Here is a 23,426-nt window from a genome sequence, read left to right on the forward strand (position 1 = left end):
GGGTCATACATAAAGAGACGCGCATGAGCTGTCATGACCCTAGCACCCAAGCATAACATGCTACATCCCTGCTTATCGATAAGGCACTCCCGCGGGAAAAGTTCCAGAGAAATTTCGCGTCGCATGCGACAACCTCCACCACGCGAAAATGGCACCGCCCGCAATTAAACGAAGAAAGCTAGAGCACAGCGACTCGGAAGCAGAGAGCGAAGGAAGCTTTGCCGACTTTGACGAAACCAACAGCGGTGCGCATTCGAATGGAAGCGACGCTGAAGATGGGCACGACGAGAGCGACGACCTCTCCATGGACGGCGCGCAAGAGATGGAGGATGGCGACAATGACGACAATGAAGATAAAAATATGAGCGAAGACGAGGAAGAAAGCTCCGAAGCTGAGGAGAGCGTTCAGGAAACCAAGAAGCAGGCCACAACCGCCAAAGCCACGAGCGCACCCAAGCCACCCAAGCGGACAGCACCCAGTCTCCAGGACGGCGTCTACACTGCGGATTCCTTCAAGTCAAACATTTTCAAGCTTCAGGTAGACGAGTTGCTTGAGCAGGTCAAACTCAAGTACGGCAAGAAGGAGGCACCTGCTGAGAATGCAATGCGAACCCTCAAGACTATAATCGAGCAGATTCCTAGCCGCGGCCCACTTCCAGTAAGCCACGATCGTTATATGCATCATCAGCGAGTACTAACATGCTATAGATTGTCGAGGCCGAAAAGGCGCTCAAATCAGCTGGCGTCGCGATTCCGTTCCCCAGCCCTCGCCCACCGAAAGATGCTTTGTACAAACTGCAATACGAACAACCTGCGAGCGTAAACGCAACCGGTAGCTACCCCCTCAAAACTGCGACTCGAGCCGAAGAGAGATTTGCGATTGATCTTGTCGTGACCATGCCGAAGAGTCTGTTCCAAGACAAAGACTATCTGAACCACCGATACTTCTACAAGCGCTCATATTATTTGGCTTGTTTGGCGGCAGGAATCAAGGCCTCGAAAGAGCACAAGTTTGATTTGTTCTTTGACCGCTTGAATGGGAACCAGCTTCAGCCTGTTCTCGTCGTCCGACCGAGTGGCAACGGCGATGCGGACGACTTTTCTAGCTCAAAATGCCAGATCAACGTACTAGTAGCGCTTCCAGAACACACTTTTGCTCAGAATAAGCTTCTCCCAACCTCCAATTGTGTCCGACCCAAGGGTAGCGAAGACGAAACTTCCAGCAAAACGCTCGCGGCGACGCCTTTCTACAACAACAGCCTGCAATCTGACGCGAACATCACAGCATACCTCAAGCTCTTGCACGGCACGGCCTTAAAGGCTGAAGCTTTCAAGGATGCATGTATATTGGGACGCATTTGGCTGAAGCAACGCGGATTTGGCAGCCAGATTCGCAAAGGAGGGTTCGGAAACTTTGAGTGGGCTGCCATCATGGCTATTCTGCTTCAACCAAATGCTGGAACAGGTGCTCAGTCAGTCTCTTCAAGTTTCAGCAGCTATCAACTATTCAAGTCGACGCTGCAGTTTCTGTCGCGTGGAGATCTAACGAAGAAGCCATTCATCTTCCAAGCATCCAACATCACTATCCCCAAGGCAGAGACCGCCCCCGTCGTTTTTGACGGACCACGAGGACAGAATGTGTTGTTCAAGATGACCCCTTGGTCGTACAAGCGTCTGCAATCAGAAGCAAAGGCTACTATCGACATGTTGAGCGATTCCGTATTCGATCAGTTTGATGCAGCCTTCATTTTGAAGACTGAACTGCTCAAGTACCGCTACGATGCAACCCTCGAGATTCCCCTTGCCTCCCTCGGCCTCGAAGCTGGAAGCGAAGAATACGATTCGCAGCTTGGTGAGACTTGTCGAAAAATACACAGCACCCTGACCCGTGCGCTGACCGATCGTATCACTGTTATATCGTTCACTATGCCCGAGGAGGAAAGCTGGTCGGTATCCTCAAGGCGCCCTCAGGAAAAGCAAAGCAAAAGCATCCTTATCAACTTCGAAACAGATCCTGCCAACGTCACTCGTACCGTAGATCATGGACCTCCAGCAGAAAACAAACAGGAGGCTGCTGTCTTCCGTAAGTTCTGGGGCGAGAAAGCTGAGCTCAGACGCTTCAAAGACGGAAGTATTCTGGAGAGTGTTGTTTGGACGGTCAAGGACACAGCAGCATCTGTCATGGAGCAACTTGTTCTCTATATACTTGGCAGACACCATGGTACACAAGTATCTGAGCAAGCCAGGTTCACAATTGATGCATTCGGCCACCTTGTAACAGCAGGCCGTATGCAGGGACAGTCTGGGACCGCGCCATTTCTCCCCATTATGAACGCGTTTAGTGCCATGGAAAAAGACATTCGGGACTTGGAAGAGCTGCCACTTCAACTTCGCCATCTAAGAGCTGCCGATCCACAACTACGGTATGCGTCTGTTGACGTTCCCACTGTGGGCCATGCCCCAGCATCAGTCGTATTGCAATTTGAAGGCTCTGGACGCTGGCCGGATGACTTGTGCGCCATCCAGCGGACCAAGATTGCTTTCCTCCTCCGAATGGCTGAGCTCCTACATAGACTGGAGTCTGGCTATATTGCCCGTGTTGGCATGGAAAATCCCTCACAACCGGCTCAGAACCAGGCGTTCTTGGATGTAACAGTTGTTACGGGCTTCACATTCCGCATTCGCATCTACCATGACCGTGAGCCTACGCTATTCGAACGCCAAATTAAGGACAAATCATTAGACACCCAATCGCGCGAGTCTGCTGCCGCTTCTTTGGCACTATACAAGCGCGAATTCATTCAATCGCCTCAACATTCACAAGCACTACAAACACTCTGTACCAGATTCTTGGCACTTTCACCAGCGATACGATTGACAAAGAAATGGTTTGCGTCACATCTGCTCGCACCACACTTTTCGCCCGAGCTCATTGAGTTACTTGTTATACGGACGTTCCTACAGCCACAGCCATGGCCTGTACCATCTACGGCAACAACAGGTTTCCTACGAACATTATCGTGGATCAGTCGCTGGGACTGGCGCCATGTTCCTTTGATCGTGGATTTCTCAACATCCTTCTCTGCCAATCCTGCTAATCTTGAAGACACGTCTCTGAAAGGCATGAAATCAGAAGATCTGGACCGCTTACGAACTCGCTTCGAGGCATGGCGACGAATCGATCCTGCCATGAATCGTGTTGTACTTTTCGCAGCTACCAACCTTGATGAAGAAGGCACGACTTGGACAGACAAAGCAAAACCAGAAAAGGTTGTTGCTGCTCGTTTGACAGCTCTGGCCAAAGCAGCCACGCAGGCTGTTCGCGCAGACGAAGATGGCTTGTTGAAGCATATCAGCAACAACAAGGACGCGTCTAAAGCATACAATACTCTAAGCCCAGAGTCCCTCTTCGTTCCCAGCATATCAGAATTCGATATCGTTATTTCCATCTCCTCAAAACACAGCCTGAAATCATTCAAATCTCGCAAACCCGCCACCCAGTTCAAGAATCTCGATCTCCAAAAGTCATCGAGTCCCTTGCCCACACCAACTCCCCTCCCCCAGCTCTTCGCCGAAGAACTCTCAGAAGTCTATGGTGATGCAGTGCTGTGGTTCTGGGATCCAGAGAGTCTGGATAAGATTGTGGGACTGTGGAATCCGGTTGTTACGGGTCAGAGAAGTTGGAAGATCAAGGTTGGGTGGAACAGTGTGCCGATGGGGAAGAAGGACAAGGCTGAGATCAAGGTGAATAAAGAGGCAATTGTGCATGAGATTAAGAGGCTGGGTGGGGATCTCGTGAAGAGCGTTGACGCGAAGTTTTGAGCCTGGGGGGGATTGTAAATAGTATCGACGTTTGAATTTAACAAGTGCATTTTTTTTTCCAAACTACAATTCCAGATCTGAGCAATTTGATATGCTAACACTCTTATAGTGAAACTAAAGGTAATAGGAAACCCAGCATTCTTTCTACTCTCTCTACTCTTGTTGCACTTACGCAACCAGAAAGTGGCTCAAGCAGCTCAAGCGGATCTTGCACACTAGCCCCGAGTCCATACTTTCACCCTCATCTGCCTCTTCTAGCTACGTCCACCGATTCTGTAATTGGGCAAACACAAACGCATACCATTCTGAAAATTCAACCAAGTACTCGGACCCCCTGGTATGTGTGCGAGGCTGAGCAACTGCTGGTTCCCACTTGGATCTAGATCCTGGAGGATGAGGATCTGAGCTTCAGACCCAGGATGGAGCTTGATTTAAGGCTTTTATTGAAGGGTTTCTTTTTGGAGGGGGAGGGTGTGAGCTGGTCACTAAGCACGGATCGGAAAAACGTGGATGTGACGGAGTCAGAGTGTGTTGAGTTTTACTTCTCCCCCTTTCTTAACGCTCTTGTATGTACAAGCTGTAGGCTGTGTGTTTGCAAGACTGATGTGTTGGGTCAACAGACCTCGCGCACCTGCAATGGATGGCTGCGCCTTTGAGTAATCTACGTTGGTACAGCGTGGTATTGACAGCGGTCTGGATCTTCCCATGTCAGGCACGGAGTTGCTTGAATCTGAATGTGACTATTCCTTCTGACATTCCTGTGTTTGGAGTATTGCCAGTTGTGATTTTTATTCATGGTGGCTGCTTCATCATTTGTGAGCCCTACTAGCTACAATATGATCCTTGCCGGTTGGTTAAGATGTCTGTGGAAATGCATGTGCCTGTTGTCGTGGTCAATATCAATTTTCACCTGGGAATACTGGGTAACCTGACCAGCGAGGAGTTCATAAAAGCGGGATATCCTAGGAACAACAGCGTTAGAGACCAGCAGTGTGCGCTGAGATAGGTGAATAAATTCATTGGAGGATTTGGAGAGAGTGCTGCTGCTGGTGAGTCCGATTTTCGTTCGTTCGGTTCTCTACTGATTGAATGGCTTTGTGAGGGAGGGTATACTGACAAGAATTCAGTGTCGGTGTTGCATCAGCTGAGTGCTTCATCTGACTCGACGGCTACCTTGACAAGCATGTCAGCCGGATCTTCGACTGACACTAGCAGCTCCATCACCACTGTTTGTTCGGCATTCTAACTAGGACTTAATATAATGATCCTAGATAGCGTACAGAAGCCCCAGAAGTTCAAGGGAAAGCTACTCTTGCTCTTGCTACGGCTTGTCTCACACTACTCTAGTTTCTAGATTCAGGTGCAGTCGCCCTTTTTGGTCCGCATCGTGAAAGTTGACTAGTCTCCCACCACATCTTTCCCCAGCTATCCTCAAGTTCCTCAATCTCTTCCTCACTAGTATCGGTTGTGTCATGCTGCCTGTTTGCTATAAGGGTATCTGCATGCCTGATCGTGTACTGCTCCGGAGTCATTTTACTGATATCGACAGAACGCAAAGTATATGCTAATTCTCCATATGTCCGTCCCAACTGCCCGGGATAGCTTTGGTTCAGAGCCAAGCTCGTCATTGGCGTGTCGGCCTTCAAAACCGTTCTTTGTGGATCTGAATGATCTGGAGAGCAGTGTTCTTCGGAAGAGACACCACCGATATGGGCCATCCTGTGGTTAGAAGTCCAAGACATTGTATGTCCAAAGACAACCGCCCCGTTATTGTTCAGGGTCTCCGGCTTGCGAGGGCTCGGGAAGAGCATTGAGCCTTTGATTAATGCCTTGGGGAACAACGCTTGTACAGGATCATGGCCCTCCACACACAGCTTGTGAGGCTCTTCCATCTGTCCGCGGCTGAGGCACCTGCAGGGTGTGAAAGGATCTATTGGAGAATGCCATAGCAACCCTCGCACAATCTCAATATCTCCTCGCTCCGTCTTTCTGGTCTTGCTCATTATGACGTCCAAGTCATGTAGACTGGCTGCCAGGTGATACTCACCCTTTGGTAGCTGTGACCATTGGGAACAGATTCTCTCACACTTTGACGGTCTGATGATATTCCCGAATCCACGGCCAAATAGCGTAATGGCCTTCAAAGAGTGAACAAAATCAACCCAACCGTAGCCCACTGCTTTTAGGGTCGCAACACGTGGTTCAGGGTCGCTTTCACCAGCGAGGTCTTCGAAATTCCAACCTTCGAGATGTCTTCTGATCCGGAACTTGAGGTTGATACCATTTAGCCCCGCGAGTTGTTTGTGGCTTTCCATAAGAACTTCGAGAACGGACCATTTTTGTTCTACCAGGGTTTCAAAGGTGTACTTCGACTTATTTGTTTTGCGGGCCACGCTGGGCTGATTTTGTACTGGAAGTTTCTGTTCTGCTCCCGTCGCATTCTCACTTTTGCCGCACCAAACCTCAAGATACCTATTTCGTTCGTTTTTGAGGACTTTCCTTGCGGATGCAGCATCGTGTTCAGCTTCGTTCTGCATCATACTCTCATCAAACAAGAGCTCTTGAGAGTAGTCTTTCTTGTATACTTTGAGCGACATGCGAACCAAGTGGAGCAGAGCGCTTGTTCCGTTGACAAGCCAGCCTCTTTTGGTCTCCTCGTCCCATAAGACAACGTACTTCTTTTCGATTCACATAAGTTTTTGTTCGTATGCGTCGCGAGTGAAGTGAGGGGATATTCGCTTGACCCGTGGAGCGATCGTTGCTCCTGCTGTGAAGACCTTGCCAAGATTGAAAGTGAACTTCTCTAATAGAGCTCCCGCCCGGGGTGGTGGAAGGTCTGTACCCTTGATATCGTAATCGGCATCTTCAGCGCCTGATTTGACCTGTTAGTAATAATTCATTCAACGTCTCCTTCTACCATACTGACCAGCATAGTATGAGCTCTTCCTAGACCAGCCAACTACATGTCGGACGTCATTTATCTGATCAACGCTCATATTGCAAGCTTGTCCTAGCGGCACATCAAGGTACGATATCCTGTTGCCCTCTTCATCAAACGAGAAATGCCAGATCAGCAGGTCATCCAAACGTCTCACGCCGACTAGCATGGTGGAAAAGCCTTTCAGGAAGACCTTCCCTTGGATTCCCAGTACCTGAGGAGCGCCAACCATACCAGCCAGCAGGTCAAGTGACATTTCGAGTCCCAGTTTAGGTTCTGGCTTGCTGAGAATTGGAAATCCACCCACAAGGATTGGGCTAGCAAACATTTTATGCCAGCAGAGCCCTGAACCCTCGATTCCCGCCATGTATGGGGCTTTGACTTCGGAGTCAAATCTACAGAAAATCTTGCCTCGTTGTCTTTGCTCAGATACCTCGACTGGAGGCGGATCGTGCATCAAATAGCACTCTCGAATGAACGGAACACAAAGTGCTATGCCTGTTTCGATTGGTGGCGATTGAAGAGCCGCACCCAGCCAGGCAAGCTGTTGCCCGGCCTCGGCAAGTGATTCACTTGAGCCTACTACATTGACTATCAATTTGGCGTCTTCAATGCGCGCCTGAAATTGCGTCCCGTCTAGTAGACTAGCTGGAAAATCGGATAAGGATACGGGCATTTAGGAAGACCAAAGGTTCACTCACTAGTTGCAATATGTTCCGAATCCTGGCATACAATATCGGTGATTAGTTGCATGACATGCATCCCACTGTCTGGCCAGACTTGGCAAAGATACTCAAGGGCTGTCAAAGCTTGTGCGTCGTTCACAGTTCCAGTAAGCGTGATGGTGTCACCCAATACCTCTTCTGCGTCATCATGAGGCCGCTGATCCTTGAGATAGTGTGGAGGGTTCCAGAGTAACTCAAATGTTGCTTCGTACTCCTGTGACGGGGTTTTCCTACTAACTTTATCGCCATACGAAAGCAGTACCCCTCGGATTCGAGCCCCAATCTGTTCCATGAGGTCAGGACTCGCCCGCTTCAATATCGTTTCTCTTCTCAGTGTATCAACAAGCCATTTGTAAGCCCGAATTTGTAGTATAAAGTCAAATATCTTGCTTTGTTCTTGGCTCTCATCTTGCTGTTTCTCATCTTGTTCAGGACCCGCGGCTTCAGCATCGATCTGTTGTTCAGGAACATCTTCAAATTCCTCCGTGTCTTTCATGAACCTATCGATGGCGTCCCGGCCAAGTCCCTCGTCAAATTTCACAGGCTCTTCGGGCTGTAACACGTCGTCTATGAGGCATTGGAATGCCTGTTGCACGCTCCTGAGGTCAACGTAAGCATATGGTGAATGCGGCAAGAGTGGGCTGTGATGAACCTACACACGATCTCTTCGAACATAAAACATAACGTCACGGTGCATTGGTGATGAAGCTTGATACCCAACCTTCACAGCGAAGGCCCGAAGCAGATCCGGCAGCGACTGTGAGAGGTGGTCCAGAGCATCCCGGGTCAGGTCAGTGCAGTTGACTACTCCAAACAACTGCTCAGCAAGTTTGCCTGTATATCCCTTACCCCTTAGGGCAGGTGTCGTCAACGTTGCTGATGGCGCATAAACTGTTTTTGCTGAAGACAGCTCTGGCGGAGATATCTTTTGTTCCTCATTTGGCTCATTCAATGCCGAGTCCTGTGTTGCGTGATTCATGGCATCAGTAACGATCTCAGAGTCTTTACCGGTTGAGCTCCATATCATGTCAGAGAAGTCATAGGTTTGGGAGACTGTGATAGGTAGGGTGGAGGCTTGCGCGAAAGAATGCTTGAGCGATGGAGGCTGCAAGTCTCCTTCTGTAACGTCGTCAAGGAGACCTTCGGCCTTCACTGCTTCCTCCACCATGCGCGACATGGCTACCTCCGCCGGCGATATTACTGATAGTATCTCCTTCGTATACGCTGCCGCCGTCCCAGCCGCGTATGCCTGCCACTGCTTGTTCTTGTGCGAGTCCGCGTAGTCGCATATACCGCGGATGACAAGGCAAGGGAAGCTTCTTGATAGTCCTGCTGCCTCCATCTCGAAGCAGAGAACACCACCAAGCTCTGCGCTAGCCCTGTCTCGCTCCGCCGCATTCTTTATGATCTGGTTTCCCGATGCGATTGTCCCATAGTGAACCACTATCCCTTCTTCGCTGTGACGTGGCGGCCTTGCTTCTTGTCTGTCCATGCTGCACATATCGCACGTTTTCCCGCCTTCGTGATCATATGTGGCTTCAAAGAGCACATCAGGCCCCGTTTTCATATACCGGAACTGGGGAAGACGCTCAAGTTTAGCAATATGTTCAAAGACCTTGCTTCTACCACGTAGCATCATCGTCCGCGCCCTAACAACTGCTCTGAGCAGCACCTGCGGCGGTGCATTAAGCGACCCTGTCCGTACGAATCCGCTTGCTGTAGTCTTACCAGCGTCATACTGCACTACTCCGCCGCACGTCTTGTCTGGCTGGCTAACTACTACATCCCCAAGTCTGATATCTGCATCTGCGTTAGGCACTCCTCCGCCGATACCAACCATTAGCCCAAATCGAATTCTCTTAAATGTGACCATCATCTGCGTCGCCATAACTGCCGCAGAGCTGTTACCAATATGTTCTGCCGGTAGGCACATGATCGCGATATTGTGTCCCGCAATAGACCCCAGCAAGTACAGGTTCTTATCATCATTGGATTCATGCTCTAGATCCTGGTGCACTTCGTCCAGCATCTCGTGTGCCGCTGCAAGCTCGATGGGCAGCATGCACAACCATGCCACCGTGTAGTCTTCAGGACGTAGCAGGCGCGCCATCTGCGGTTGTTACGAAAGGAGGCTACCGGAAATGATGTTGTTAGGAAGGTCAGAGACAGTTGTGTACAAGTGATGAGATGGGAGCCTAGCAACCCCTCAGTCCCATAGCCTTGCGACGTGCCCACTGCTTGGCTGCATGTTGTCAGTGAGGCGCAGGCAGGCTGAACTGAGCCGTCGATGCTACCACTGGTTGAGCGCCGGGCTGCCGCTGCAGACGCACGGAAACGACTGAGGTCGAACTCAGAATCAAACAGTTCAGACCAGAGAAGGCATATAATGTCACTGGTAGTAGAGGTAAGCTGTTTATAGCGAATAGGAGAGGAGAAGCTGTAATTAAAGCTATCCTTAGTAAATAGACGTAGATCTAGCTTAAGCCTTACATTTAACAGAGAGTATTAAGGCTTAACTTAAGATGACAGTTTTAGACTTTCAGTAGATGCCAATGTCGGGACTAGATAAGTTAAAGAAGTTGTGGCGTTTACCATTAGAGTACCTCATATTGGCGGCTGCAAATGCTCTTAAGTGGTCCATCTAGCACCTCGAGGCGCTCGAGTGAAGTCTGATTAGAGTTTGCGGGGCTTGTGCGCCTCGGACTGATGGGTCCCCAAGTCTATGCTGCGTATTTGTATTGTACACGACTTTGCCGGGTCAGCTACTAGTAGTTAAGGAACGCAGACGTGCGGAACAGAAAAACGAGTTCACGCCTCTCGGCTACACGACGGAAAGTATGCATGGCCACACAAGCATGCAGAGCCTAAGCACAATTCGTCTACGTCGATCGCCTACTTGAATGTACCCTTGATGCTGTAATTAAGATGGCAATGGAAGATTATCACCCTTGTAGGGTGACGGGTTGTTGCGTGTGATCATGTGATTTGGTACGCAGTACTATGCATTATACATCCACCCCTGCAACTTACTGGCACACATGTGTAAGGGTTCCTGTCGCGTAGACCGTGCGGTGAGAACAAAGCTGATACGGAAACCGGAAACTGATTGTGACCGCTACTATACTGCGTGGAATGCTTTGCGAGGTGTCCCACACAATTACGTCCGACCACTTTCACCCCACACGTCTCAAGTAGTTCAGTGAGGGGTATCTCAAACTACCCCACGACAATTCCAGCAAGTCGCATGTGGGGTCACTCCATCACCATATCCGCGCCCAGAAACGACAGCGACTCGCACAACCGGAGAACTTATGGGCCCGGCAAAGATGCGACGTCGGATGTGGGCCTTTGACGGAACGTCTCTGTATCCATTGTTGCAGCGGCACTTGTTACCCCACAAATCCCATTTCCTACTCCCAGGACTCACTGGAAACAGAATTAGTACACAGTCTTCTCTTGCGTGAACATTTCGTCTCTCGCGTTGCCGTTTCTCGAATCCAAAACACAGACTCTGTTGAGTCAATAACTTTGTGCATATTGTATCTTCAGATCCACGAGCAACACCAGGCCAAATCCCCCATTCGACCCGTCCCCAAAAGCAACAATGTCCAAACCCGTAGCCATCGTGACAGGCGCCGGCTCAGGCATCGGAGAAGCAACAGCAACCCACCTGCACTCCTTAGGCTACAAAGTCGTCATCGCCGACCTAAATCCTACCTCAGGCCAACGCGTCGCCTCGGCCCTAGGCAAAGATGCCCTCTTCCACCAAACGGATGTATCATCCTACAAATCGCAAGCGCAGCTCTTCAAACGCGCGTATGAATGGGGCGGCAACCGCCTCGATTTCTGCCATGCCAATGCTGGAATCGACGATCGACAGAATATTCATGAAAGCATGGACAAGGAAGAGGTGGATGAGGAGGGACTGGTTAAGAGGTTGAATACAAAGACTATAGATGTGAATCTCGAGGCTGTGATACAGGGCCTTTGGCTGTTCAAGTATTATGTGAGGAGGAGTAAGGAGGCGGGTGGGGGGAAAGGATATTTTGTTGCCACGAGTAGTGCGGCGGGGTTGTAGTAAGCATTTATTCTTTCTGTTTCGCAAATTTTTGTTCAAGGGCAAAGAACGGACGATACGTAGTCATAGAGCTGGGCTAACGAGAAGAAACATAGCTTCATGCCACAATGCCCCCAGTACACAGCCAGCAAATACGGCGTCGTAGGCTTCGTCCGGGCTTCTGCCCCAAACTTCATCAACGAAAATATCACCGTCAATGCCATTTGTCCGGCCTTCATCCCGACAAACCTCTGTCCCCCAGAAGTAGCGGCGCGCTGGCCAAAAGAGCACATTACCCCGTTGTCGACTGTGCTCAAGGCTATTGACGCTTTTTTGAAGGACGATAAGTTGACGGGCCAGGCGGTAGAGTTATCCCAAGAAAACATCTATTTCAGACAGCCTGTTGATTATGTGAATGAAAGTCAGCGGTGGGTTGGCCTCGAAAGCGACAAGATCTGGAATGAAGGGTACAAGGAGCCACCAAAGAGGAATGGGTATTAAAATAACGTCATGATTTCGTTAATAGATATGGAAAATGATATTATGGAAACCACTCTTCGTAATCCAAAAGTAAGAAAAGAAAATCAATTCTTCTCGAATTTAAAAATCCAACCCTTTTTCTTCTGCCATCCTGCTTTCCTCCCGCATGATACTGGTATGCTTCTCGCTTCGGGGCCGAATATCGCATTTGAACGGCTGAGGCACGCTGAAGAAGCCTGGCTCCATATTCGCATTGACGGGAACTTGACTGCCGTCTTTGCCTTTTTTCGGCGATAGATTAAAACCCCAGAGGACGCGGGATACATTAATGAAGAGAGAGCGTTCAGCAACGTGAACACCAGGGCACGCGCGTCTGCCCGCTCCATAAGAGAAGTGGTCGCGTTCAGAGGGGTCGGCGGTGTTCATGTAGTGTGCTGCGGACGCGGTGTGGTTGAGGTAGCGAGAAGGATCGAAAGCGCTTGGGTTAGACCATAGATCGGGATTGTAGTGTATAGCCCTGTTTGAAACAGTTGCAATCAGTTTCCGTAGTAGTAACACAAGAAGGAGAGACAACTCAAATGTACTTGGAAAGGGGAAAAATGAACTTACCACCAGTTCAACACGACAACACTTCCCTTCGGGATAAACATGCCTTCATACCAGTCATCCTCACTAGTTGCATGCGGCATCCCAAACTTATTCACAGGCCTCCATCTCATCACCTCCTTTATCACGCTCCGTACATATGGTAGATTGGCTTCGTCTTCCCACTGCGGCAGCCTCTCACTACCAACCACGCGATCTAGCTCCTCCTGCGCGCGCCTCTGCACCTCAGGGAACAACACCATACAAAGCATAAAGTTATTCAGCGTCGTCCCCGTGGTTTCGGAGCCTGCTTCGATAAGGCCGCCGCAAGTATACGCCGCAGCGAGATCATCGATACCCGCTTTGGCGGGATCATTAAGGTAGAAAGTCTTTGTGAAGCAGTCCTTTGCTATGCCGGCGTCGGTCTCCTTCTTGAGCCTGTTCCACAGGTCAACATAGACAGCGCTATCTTGTTCGAAGACGCGCTGGCCGTAGGATCGCCAGTTTCCCATGAGCGCCTGCGGGACCCATGTCAGGGACGGGAAAGACTCGATGGCCCATGCGCCGGGCGAAGTCATCTCGGTGAAGCGGTCGAGTACGCTGTAGATGCGCTTGATGAGGGGATCGTCCCAGCTGGGGATCCGGTACCCGTATGTTACGCGCATGATGACGCTGGCCGAGTAGCGGCGGTTGATATCCATGAAATCGTTGGGGTTTTGCAGTAGTTCTTTAAGTAGAACTTTGCTTTCAAAGTCTTGTATTACCTGGTAGTTTGTGCTGGTGGATAGGTTGAGTAGGGCGTGGCTGTGCTTGCGGACACTGCGCCAGCGCGGGCCGTAGGGCATGAAGAGTTGACGGCGGCCTGCGGATGCGACATCCTGGGCTAGAGGGGAGGGAGGGCGCGACGAGTAGATGCCGGATTTTCGGTCCATGAGGTCTTTGACTGCTTTGGGTGACGATAACCAGATGTAATCTGTGCCTCCAATTTTGGTGTAGTAGATGTCGCCATACTGCGCGCGCCATGCATTGACTGTGTGGCGTATGGCATCGTTGTCTGCGAGATCGAGGAGGGATCCGATAAAGGGGAGACCTTTGGGTCCTGGAGGGAGATGGCGGCGTCGTGGGTCCTATTGTTCTCGCTGCTTAAGTTTTCGTAGTCAAGTATGTGACGTGAGGGTGTTTGTACCTTGATGGAATTTGGGACGATAATGAAGTATATAGCTAAAAGGACGAGGATGGGTACAGCAATGACCAAGGTGACTTTCAGATATAAGGGACTTGCCCAAACACTTCCAAAAACACCCAAAATCGCCATGACAGAAGATAGTATTAATGATTTTGACTATTTCAAACCGAAAGAATGACTTGTTTATTCAACGCCAAACACAGTCTATTCATATTCTTTTCTCGGTCATTCGGCTTCACCGGAGCCACTTGTTGCCCCTCTGAGTGAATCGCGATGTTGCATCGATCCGCGCGTGGGGTAGATGTGCATGATTCCCATTCCCCTGGATTTTCCCCGCATTGCCCCAGCCCCACAAAGTCGCGGCAGGGACGCAGGGTTCCTCTAATCTGACCCATTGTGTATACTATACGACAATTATGCAATTGCACGAGCGGTTGCTTATGAAATTCTCTGAACAGATTTATTCAAAAGTCCTTGTGGGCTTTCCCATATGGTTCGTTTAGATATCCAGTGAAACACTGATTCAACAACATCAAACTACCTGTTCTCCCTACCTAACGATCCTGGCTCCAACTCCGTGTTGATAAAATATCAACAACATCAGCAACAACAAAAAATGACACTTGAGCACTCCTCCTCATGCCGGACATACATCCTCCATGCCAACGGCCAAAAGTCCCACTACGTCCTCAATGACTTCACTGACCCCTGGAAGCCCCACGAAACAATTCTTATCCAACATGGATTCGGCCGCCACTCAGCATTCTGGTACCACTGGATCCCAGCGCTATCCCGCCACTACCGCGTTGTAAGACGAGATCTGCGAGGACACGGGTACTCTAGTTATCCCGGGCAAAAACAAACCGTCTCATCAACTGAAAACGGAATTGTTGAGAATGATAAAAAAGAAGAAAAGGACTACGTATATAATGTCGACACAATCATCGGGGAGATAATAGATACGTTAGATCAACTTGGATTGCAAAAAGTGCATTTTCTGGGAGAATCAACGTCGGGAATATTGGGTGAGATACTTGCTGCAAGGCATCCAGAGCGGTTGCTCAGTTTGACTGTATGCTCGTCGCCCACGCATTTGCCGCCGCCTGCGCTGCAGATGTTTGCTTTCGGCCACAAAGATTGGCCTACTGCGTGTCGACAGCTAGGGGCGCGCGGGTGGACTGAAGCGCTGGCGCGGGTACCGGGCACGATTCCCATTTCAGATAGTGAGTATTTGCCATGGTATCTGGGGCAAGTGGAGGTTAGCGATGGTGAAGGGTTGGCGCAGTATGCGGAGTTTTTGTCTACGCTGGATGCGAGGCCGTGGTTAGAGAGGATTAAGGTATCGACACTGATATTGAGTCCGACACACAGTGCGGCTATCAAGGTTGAGGATATGAAGGCTCTCAGAGACACGATTCCGGGAAGTCAGTTGGTACCGATATCTGAACCTGGGCATGAGATTTATGTGACAGCAGCGGAAGAGTGTCAGCAAGCGTTTCTGGGCTTCTTGGAAGGGTTGAAGAAGAAGAATCACATTGCTAAGCTAAGTTAACATGGTTTTTGATTACTAATTGACTATCTCATAATACAATAAGCACGTCCAAGACAAGCTAAAGAAGAACTTTTCCAGTCCTTTCATAATCAAAGTCGCCCACCTTTGCAATCAACGCCGATTATGCAACCGTGAGTGGGTTTTTTTCGCCATCCCCAATGCGCCGCCATAAGAAAGAAAAAAAAATATGATACACAATGCAGACAAATAATTACACGAGCCATGAAAGAATATAGACAATGTCACATCTTGAGGCTCAAGCATGTCGGGATTCTTGTTCTCGTCGTTCATTCATGTCGAGGGCGATCTTCTTGCTGAACTCGTAGCAACTGATCATGATGGCACAGGCCGGGGCGATTTTCAGACAACGAGCAGCCCAGCCCTTGAACAGGCCAGGCATGCCTTGTTCGCGATAGATGTGCATCAGGAAGCGTGGTATTGACTTGTCCTCTGGGCGTGCTCTGGCGGCATCGCGCACGCTGTCTCCCATATGGCGCACGACTTGCTGCCGTGTCTTTCCAACGTCAAAGGGCGTTGTGACAAAGGCGGCAACTGCTCCTGAGGTAGCACCTGCGACAAAGCTATCCACCAGGGTATCGCGGTGATTTTCCTGGCTTCTTGATCGGCTTCTTCTTCGTACTCTTTCTTCGCCTCGGCCCATGCGGAACTCGAACCCGTCGTCTCTTGCAGCTCTCCTTCCTCTTTGGTCTGTTAAAGTATTCCTTGTAGTCTCATAGCCCCACCAATAAATGGCAGAAAAGGGCACGTCGCGCCAAAGGGTCAAAGTGAGTCCTCTCCAGAGGCTGAAGACACCTTGGCTGGCGACCATGTTCCTGAGGCCGTCCAATGTCTCACGGAAGTGTCCAGCAGCGGTTGCCGGATGGTTTGCGGCCTGCATTCTTGTTCGAAACATTTCAATGGGACTGACGGCGATGGCGGCCAGGACGCGGGCAGTGGCTCCAGCGACGAGGGGTATATAGGGATCGGCTATGTTCTGGCGCAATGGTGATGCACTGGCTGTGCGTAGCCAATCGTATCCGGCAAAGTAGATGACGTTTGCTGGAACAGTCATGACCAGAGTCGGAGACAGTCCCCGCCAGAGTGTGCGGGGCCCCTCGTTCTGCGCAATCTTGCGCAGGCCGTCCCATGTGCTGTTGATGGTTCTCCGTTCCACCTCTTCTACGGCGCAGTGTAAATCAGCGGGGTTGATGGGTGCCATTGTAGGTCCGGCTACACAGAAGGGTGCTTTGTTGTTGACCCAAAAGACTTCTCGACAACATGCCGATATGCCGAGGTTGGGAGGTAGATCGCGAAACTGTGTTAGTGATGGGCCAGTGGCTCCGCTGGGTCGTGAGAAGGCAGCGCTTGGGGCGGCCTCTTGTGATTGTAATCGCACGCGGACGACATCGAGGGGTGTTACTAGCAGGGTTAGAGGGAATGCTTGCGAGAGGAGTACCCGAATGTGCAGGCGGGCAAAGAGGACATACCTAGCAACGAAGTGAGCAGACTGCCGGAGACAGCAGACAGCATCTTCTGGCCCAGCGAGACTTCAGTGGCCGGGTTGGCGTCGGCCTCGTGGGCTCGCGCTGTGGCCGCAGCCATTGTGGTGGTGGTGGTAGTGGTGAAGGTGGCGGGTTGATGTTGAGTATGGAAATTGATAAGCAAGTAGTTATTGACCGAATGGAAAGGTAGGCGAGTGGCGGAGTGCGTGCTTGTCCCGGCAGAGGGGACGTGTTAGCCGGAAGCCGCACAGTTGGAGGATTGGAGATGCCAGGAGCAGGCGAGGGGCGTGGAGGGCATCGTCTCGTGCAGTGATGGCGGCCTACGAGTGGTGACGATGGCGAGGGGACGCTTTGACGCAACAAAAGTGAATTATCGGACCTGCAGGCTTTTGGCGCGTCATGGCCGAGCCCCGCGCTCGCCCGCTCATTGGTCCGCAGGCCGAACTGGCGCAGGAGACAGGCCGAAAGGGCGTGGAGCTTATCAGATGCAGATGGCCGGCCTACCATGGTACACACTAACCATCGGGTGGCGCCCGTCAGTGTATCGTCGACGTCTACGAACGCCCTTTGCCCATCAAACGCCCTTGCACGGCTGTGTGCCCGGACTACTTCATTTGATCCGTGCCGTGCTTGAAATACAGGTTCTTGGTACCCTCGTGCTGCTAGGTTCCTCACATACTACACACTACATTTGTATGTACTCAACCCCTTGCGTACATCCTGTACTGCCATTGTACACACCCGCCCGCCGTATCCACCGTAACTGCAAGTCCCGTGACCACGTGCGACTTCGGATATCCCGTATCTAACCGCTACCCACCACGCCCCGGCGGCCAACAAAGTACACCATGGATCCTAACAACGTACCCACAAACACCGAGGCCGAGTTAGAGTCCTTCCGTCGGAAATGGAGAGAAGAGGTCACCGCCCGCTCAAAGGCCCAGGCGCCTGCTGCATCATCGAGCAAGCCCCGTCCAACCAAGGCCAACCCAACACAGGCTCAGTCTCACGCCCACTCACACGCTCGTAAATTAAGTCTAGAGGGCGGCGACGAGGTTCAATCTTACATATACCACAATCTCGACGACAAGCAGCATGGCCGGAGACTGGATGAAACACCCGCTCAGACCGCTGCCGCTCTTGCAAAAGGCAAAGAACCTACCTCTGCCCTGGAGCATTATGAGAAGGCTGTAGAAAAGGAGAGCCAGGGCAATCTGGGGGAAAGTGTAGACTTGTATAGAAAGGCTTTCAAGGTGGGTTGCATTTTTATTGTTGTGTTTCAACTTCTCAGCTGACTCTCTGCAGCTCGACTCTAGAGTACAGGATGTATACAAAGCAAAACATTATCCGCCATCCTACTTCAAGAAACTTCAAGTACAACATATACCTGCTGCTTCATCTTCATCGACAGCCCCAGCACCGGCACCGGTGTCGAAACCACAGGACCCAAATCCCTCCAATGCCTCGGTCACGGTACCAAACACCGCCCACCACTCCCTTCATGGCCTTTCCTCTTCTTTGCAGACCTTAATCAGCGGATACTCGCAAACCTCTATTCTTGGCGAGCCTCCGCCAACAGATCTCAGCCCCACACCACTATGTCCCATCGCCAGAATTCCCGAGGAAATAGTCGTCGAGATTCTCGAGCAGCTCGCCGTGCAGGATCTCGCCTCATTTGTCCGCCTATCCCAAGTATGCAAACGCCTCACCTACTTGGTACTGACCGAAGACCGAGTCTGGAAACGTCTAGCCCTGGGTGATGAGTACGGCTTTGGGGGCATGCACTACACCTATACCTGTGGCATTGACGGCAAACCGCTCGAAGACGAAGAGGGCATCATCCTGGGCACCTCCAACCTCAATCTCTCAGACTCAGACGATACGGAACAGTTCACTCCAGACCCAGACCCTTCTCCCGCAGCACTAACCCAGCTCCTGGTTCCCTCACCATACCCCAGCTACCGCACGCTGTTCCGCCAGCGACCCCGCATCCGTTTCAACGGGTGCTACATCAGTACAGTCAACTACGCGCGCCCCGGCCAGGCCCAACCGACAACCTCAACCTGGAACTCGCCCATCCACATTGTCACCTACTTCCGCTACCTACGTTTCCTCCGCGATGGAACCTGCATCTCGCTGCTGACCACCTCGGAACCTCCAGACGTAGTACCCTATCTGTACATTGAGCACCTGCACAAAAACCATCATAATCTCCCCACCGCCCCCATGAAAGACGCCGTCCTTGGCCGTTGGCGCCTCAGTGGCCCGGAAATCCCCTTGACGCCCGGCGAAGAGGCTCTGGACGTGGAGACTGAAAAGGAAGGAACTTTGCATATTGAGACGCCTGGCGCAACACCCAAATACATATATAGAATGGCCCTCACCGTCGGCAGTGCCGGCAAGAACGCAAAGATCAACAGACTTGTCTGGCAGGGTTACTGGAGCTACAACCGCTTGACGGACGATTGGGCCGAGTTTGGCTTGAAGAACGATCGCGCCTATTATTTCAGTAGAGTCAAGAGCTATGGCATGAGCTGGGATGAAAGAGGTATCAAGCCCTATTAGTACACACACTGACTGCCTCTTATTGCACGGCACTGCATTGCATAGAATAGACAAAGAGCATAAGAACACCAGCGGGCATCTCTTGCTAGGATAAGCTCTTGGATGGATTTCATCATGTAGATTTTGTCATCTTGTCGTCGTCGTCGTCTTTGGGCATTATTCATAGACAGCCGGGCTTCACAAATCGCACACCTTTCAGCATTCCTCTATCATGGTATACATTGTCTCTCTGTCCCCTTCAACCATTTACCGTCGGGGCATGCCACGGCCACGGCCTCGACCACCCCCACCGAGTGCCCTTTGTGCCGCACCGGGCGGAAGTGGCTTGTTGGGTGCTTGTGGTTGCTGTGATTCTTGGTTCTCTGTACACAAGTTAGTGTCCACTTCTTCATCACTCAATTCTCCAATATCTTACTAATTGTCTCGTCAACGCTCAGAATCAAACAGGCTGCTTCCGTCGCTGCCTGCAGAGCGTTGATCTTGACCAGGCTCGGCTCCCACACAAACCTTTCCATGTTGTTCGCTATGCTCTCAGTAGTAAAGTCGACACCGGCCCAGATGTTGCCCTTCTTGTGCTCCACACGTAGTCGGTTGAGAATATCCGTCGCATCCACGCCGGCATTGTCGCACAGTTGTCGGGGAATAACCTCCAGAGCCTTTGCGAATGCCTTGATAATCGGTTGCTGCTTGTGGGGAATGTTGCTGTCGGCATAGTTGTGGAGGTAGGAAGAAATCTCCATCTCGACTGCGCCTCCTCCAGCAACAATGTTGCGGTTCTTGATCGCACGCTTGACAATCATGATGGCGTCGTGCAAACTTCGCTCCACCTCGGCGATGAACTGTTCTGCGCCACCACGGAGCACCAGTGTGCAAGTCTTGGCCTCAGGGCAGCCTTCAAAGAAGTTGAAGCGCTCGCCACCAATCTGTCGCTCTTCAAACAGCTCGCAGCTTCCGAGGTGCTTGCTCTGGATGTCGGAGCAGGTCGACTGGACGCTGGCGCCTGTTGCTCGGCATACGCGGTCAAGGTCGTCAGCCGATACTCGTCCAGCACAGAAGATGTCGCGGTCCGCAAAGTACTGTGTTGCCAAATCGCCAATGGGCAGCTTGCTCAGAACCACCTTGGCGCCTGTCTTGTAAAGTGCCTCCATCTTGTTGTAGATAATTTGCCATTCCGCATCCACAATTGCCTGGTATTCCGAGACCTGTTCCACCCGTACCTCTGCATTGTCCTTTTCGCTCTTCAGCTCGAGTTCGACGTTCAGGCATACGATCTTGGGTTGCGTGAATTTCTTCGGTTGCTGCTCGAAACCGGCGTACGAGAAGGTCTTCTTGAATGCGACACCGTTGACAAAGAGGGAGTCCTGGAGAGCACCACCAGTAATCTTCTTGATTCCAATGAGCTTCTCGTTTAGCTCCTCCTGGTCGAGCGAGAGCACGGCATCCACAACCATCTTTGTGAAGAAGTCTGCGTTCCTGTGGATGAGCTTGCTGCTCATGGCGGTAGCAGCAAGCTTCTGGAGTGTATCCCGTTGGTTGCCCTCGGCTGTGTCCACGGCGATCTCCATGATTTTGTTGACAGCGAGATGTGACGCTCTCCGCAGGCCCTTCATGATGATCTGGCTGCTGACTCCCTGCTCAACAAAGTCCTTGATCTCCTTCAGAATCTCTCCTGCCAACACAACAACTGATGTGGTACCATCGCCAACTTCGGCGTCTTGCGATCGTGCGATGTCGGTGAGGATGCGGGCAGCGGGGTGAACGATGTCGAGGAGCTGTATACTGTTAGGCCAGGCTCTAGCAATGGGCTTACATTGCTTGTCTACCTTCATGACTGTGGCACCATCGTTGGTGATTGTTTGCCGGCCATTCTCGTCAACCATGAGCAGGTCACCACCATAGGGACCCAACGTGCCCTTGATTGTTGCCTGTACAGCAAGACAAGCATTGATGTTTGAAATGACCTGCCCCCGACCCTGCGATTGATCGGTGCCTGCAATTGTTAGCGACACATGTATGAAAAGTTCACAAGCACCCACCCTCCCGCAGCACCACAATAGTGGGTGTCTGGCCGCCAAAAGACATGTTGACGGAAGCGAAAAACACAAAAACTCAAAGGGGAGTCGTCGAAGGCTTTGCAAGGGGAACAAAGCTGGCGGTATGGTGTGAGGGGTACGGTCAAGCTATGCGCACCTGTATCTTGTTCCCCGCAGACGCGTCCCATGAATTTTCCCAGGGCACGTCTCTTTTTGCCAAGACAGCCGGACCGTGCGTGGCCTGGCTTCCACTGCCTACCTCCAGCCTTCTACTGCCCTTCCATGCATTGTACCACAATTACGCCGTCACCTGTCTCCAAGGCCCCCGCTACCGTGTTGCGTCGTCGTTACAGTGTACGCACTCTTGCTGCCCTGATCCATAGTGACATTCTCAACGGCCCCTCGTGACCTCGTGACCGCTATTTCGATTGATGAGTGCGATCTGAACTGCCTTTGTCTCCCCTGCTCCTGGGAGCATTGTTTGTGAGCATCAGTAATACCAACATGCCATCCAAGACATTTGCCAAAAAGGTCTGGTCATGTTGTAGATGCACTTTTTAGTCGTACTAACGCGGTGTACAGATGGCGCCTACACCGACATCCACAGACGATATCCGCCTACGGCGCATGGAACGTCCTTCAAAAGAGTCTGTAGAAAAGCAATTATCCATACCAGAGACCATTTCGCCTTTGGACAACTACCCTCCATTGCTTCGCATTCCATCCGAAATTCGGAGAGAGATTTTCAGATATGTCTTGCCATCGTCAAACAAACGTTTCATCTTATACACCGATTGCGACTCGAGGTCCATCAGCCGGAAATGGAATAAGATCTGCCGTCCCCATCCCGACCCACACCTGACTCTCGACATCTTACGAACAAACCGACTTATCTACCACGAATGCCTCTCAGTACTCTATTCCGAGAACCAATTCCATTTTTATGCATTCAACTATCTGCCTGTTTTGGACTTTATACGCCATCTGAGTCCCGAGGCAAAGAACCAGGTGCGCAACGTGCGACTCACACCTTTGACGGATAAGCAAGATGACCCACCAGCATCACACGACGTCTTCTGTACTGTCATACACGATTCATTACCCGGGCTCAGCCAACTTCAAGCCGATCCGGTGGTTTTCTTCTAGGAGATTGGCTTCTGTTCGTTCTTCAGGCCACACTTCTTCTTCTCTTCTTTTATCCGAGTATATAGACGGGCAGATGCGCATCAGTGTTGGATACACATGCAGCGCATCTACGAACTTGCCCACGAATTGATCTTCACATGGCGATCATCTTCGCCTTCGCAAATGTGTGCGTCATTTACCACATCTCATGTCCAATGGCCTCGAATTTTCCGATGTTCAATGGCTGCATATTAGGAAACATGGCTTATGATTTGTAATGGTGCAGCTATGAAGGTATTTTGGCATAACAGCTAGTAACATTTTGTTTTAGTCATCGCTTTCATGACGCTGTGGCAGGCAATTCGGTTCGTTGAATACCTGTAGTAGCGGGCTGATAGCAAAGTACTTGCGCCACTATCAACCCTATCTTCTGATTCACATTCATCATCAACCAACCTCAGGAGTTATGTGACGATCCGATTGAGGTACCAAGTTCTAATATCCTGTAGCTACGCATGCCGCATGCGTCTCAACTTTGGAGCCTTTATTATTGATTCAGAACAATCGGTGTTCGACACCGCTTCGGAGTACTCGACCTGCATATCTTATTCCGACGCCAGTCCCAGACCGTGAGCACGTATTGGCTTTCCATGCTGACATACCGGTTACATCAACGTCACCCCGCTTCTTGAGTACGGGAACAAATTACTCTTTTGGTGCTAAGCTCAGCCAGTGCACTGGCTATCTTGCAGAGAGCATGATTGCAAGTTCCGACAAAGCTCACTGGAGGAACTTACTCAATGCAACAATATTGGGAAGATTTGTAATATGCTAGTTGATAATATTTAGAGAACTC

The 23,426-nt window shown here is 50.9% G+C and overlaps 9 protein-coding genes across 9 annotated transcripts; 5 read left to right on the forward strand and 4 right to left on the reverse strand.

Annotated features, from left to right (window-relative positions):
* Positions 1 to 148: 148 nt before the first annotated feature.
* COCCADRAFT_151 (uncharacterized protein) lies at positions 149 to 3,822 on the forward strand (the record flags this gene model as incomplete). The annotated part of the gene is made up of 2 exons (XM_007708100.1): positions 149 to 658; positions 709 to 3,822. 2 exons carry the CDS (start codon positions 149 to 151, stop codon positions 3,820 to 3,822), a joined length of 3,624 nt encoding a protein of 1,207 aa, XP_007706290.1.
* A 1,343-nt stretch (positions 3,823 to 5,165) lies between these two features.
* Positions 5,166 to 9,595, reverse strand: COCCADRAFT_152 (uncharacterized protein; the record flags this gene model as incomplete). Its single annotated transcript, XM_007708101.1, has 5 exons — positions 5,166 to 6,500; positions 6,567 to 6,694; positions 6,749 to 7,408; positions 7,462 to 8,084; positions 8,142 to 9,595. The coding sequence occupies 5 exons, from the start codon at positions 9,593 to 9,595 to the stop codon at positions 5,166 to 5,168; spliced, it is 4,200 nt and encodes a 1,399-aa protein (XP_007706291.1).
* Positions 9,596 to 11,089: 1,494 nt separating this feature from the next.
* On the forward strand, positions 11,090 to 12,043 carry COCCADRAFT_80924 (uncharacterized protein; the record flags this gene model as incomplete). The annotated part of the gene is made up of 2 exons (XM_007708258.1): positions 11,090 to 11,562; positions 11,659 to 12,043. The coding sequence occupies 2 exons, from the start codon at positions 11,090 to 11,092 to the stop codon at positions 12,041 to 12,043; spliced, it is 858 nt and encodes a 285-aa protein (XP_007706448.1).
* Positions 12,044 to 12,142: 99 nt separating this feature from the next.
* On the reverse strand, positions 12,143 to 13,922 carry COCCADRAFT_80591 (uncharacterized protein; the record flags this gene model as incomplete). Its single annotated transcript, XM_007708259.1, has 3 exons — positions 12,143 to 12,539; positions 12,632 to 13,734; positions 13,794 to 13,922. 3 exons carry the CDS (start codon positions 13,920 to 13,922, stop codon positions 12,143 to 12,145), a joined length of 1,629 nt encoding a protein of 542 aa, XP_007706449.1.
* A 487-nt stretch (positions 13,923 to 14,409) lies between these two features.
* On the forward strand, positions 14,410 to 15,345 carry COCCADRAFT_31782 (uncharacterized protein; the record flags this gene model as incomplete). The annotated part of the gene is made up of 2 exons (XM_007708179.1): positions 14,410 to 15,308; positions 15,342 to 15,345. 2 exons carry the CDS (start codon positions 14,410 to 14,412, stop codon positions 15,343 to 15,345), a joined length of 903 nt encoding a protein of 300 aa, XP_007706369.1.
* Positions 15,346 to 15,601: 256 nt separating this feature from the next.
* COCCADRAFT_156 (uncharacterized protein) lies at positions 15,602 to 16,947 on the reverse strand (the record flags this gene model as incomplete). Its single annotated transcript, XM_007708102.1, has 2 exons — positions 15,602 to 16,764; positions 16,833 to 16,947. The coding sequence occupies 2 exons, from the start codon at positions 16,945 to 16,947 to the stop codon at positions 15,602 to 15,604; spliced, it is 1,278 nt and encodes a 425-aa protein (XP_007706292.1).
* A 748-nt stretch (positions 16,948 to 17,695) lies between these two features.
* On the forward strand, positions 17,696 to 19,412 carry COCCADRAFT_81003 (uncharacterized protein; the record flags this gene model as incomplete). The annotated part of the gene is made up of 2 exons (XM_007708260.1): positions 17,696 to 18,100; positions 18,153 to 19,412. The coding sequence occupies 2 exons, from the start codon at positions 17,696 to 17,698 to the stop codon at positions 19,410 to 19,412; spliced, it is 1,665 nt and encodes a 554-aa protein (XP_007706450.1).
* A 246-nt stretch (positions 19,413 to 19,658) lies between these two features.
* Positions 19,659 to 21,494, reverse strand: COCCADRAFT_80791 (uncharacterized protein; the record flags this gene model as incomplete). Its single annotated transcript, XM_007708261.1, has 4 exons — positions 19,659 to 19,774; positions 19,828 to 21,184; positions 21,236 to 21,402; positions 21,449 to 21,494. The coding sequence occupies 4 exons, from the start codon at positions 21,492 to 21,494 to the stop codon at positions 19,659 to 19,661; spliced, it is 1,686 nt and encodes a 561-aa protein (XP_007706451.1).
* A 455-nt stretch (positions 21,495 to 21,949) lies between these two features.
* On the forward strand, positions 21,950 to 22,591 carry COCCADRAFT_31786 (uncharacterized protein; the record flags this gene model as incomplete). The annotated part of the gene is made up of 2 exons (XM_007708180.1): positions 21,950 to 21,976; positions 22,028 to 22,591. 2 exons carry the CDS (start codon positions 21,950 to 21,952, stop codon positions 22,589 to 22,591), a joined length of 591 nt encoding a protein of 196 aa, XP_007706370.1.
* Between the last annotated feature and the right edge of the window lie 835 nt (positions 22,592 to 23,426).

Source organism: Bipolaris zeicola (assembly GCF_000523435.1).
Source record: "Bipolaris zeicola 26-R-13 unplaced genomic scaffold scaffold_0, whole genome shotgun sequence".
Lineage (NCBI taxonomy): Eukaryota > Fungi > Ascomycota > Dothideomycetes > Pleosporales > Pleosporaceae > Bipolaris > Bipolaris zeicola.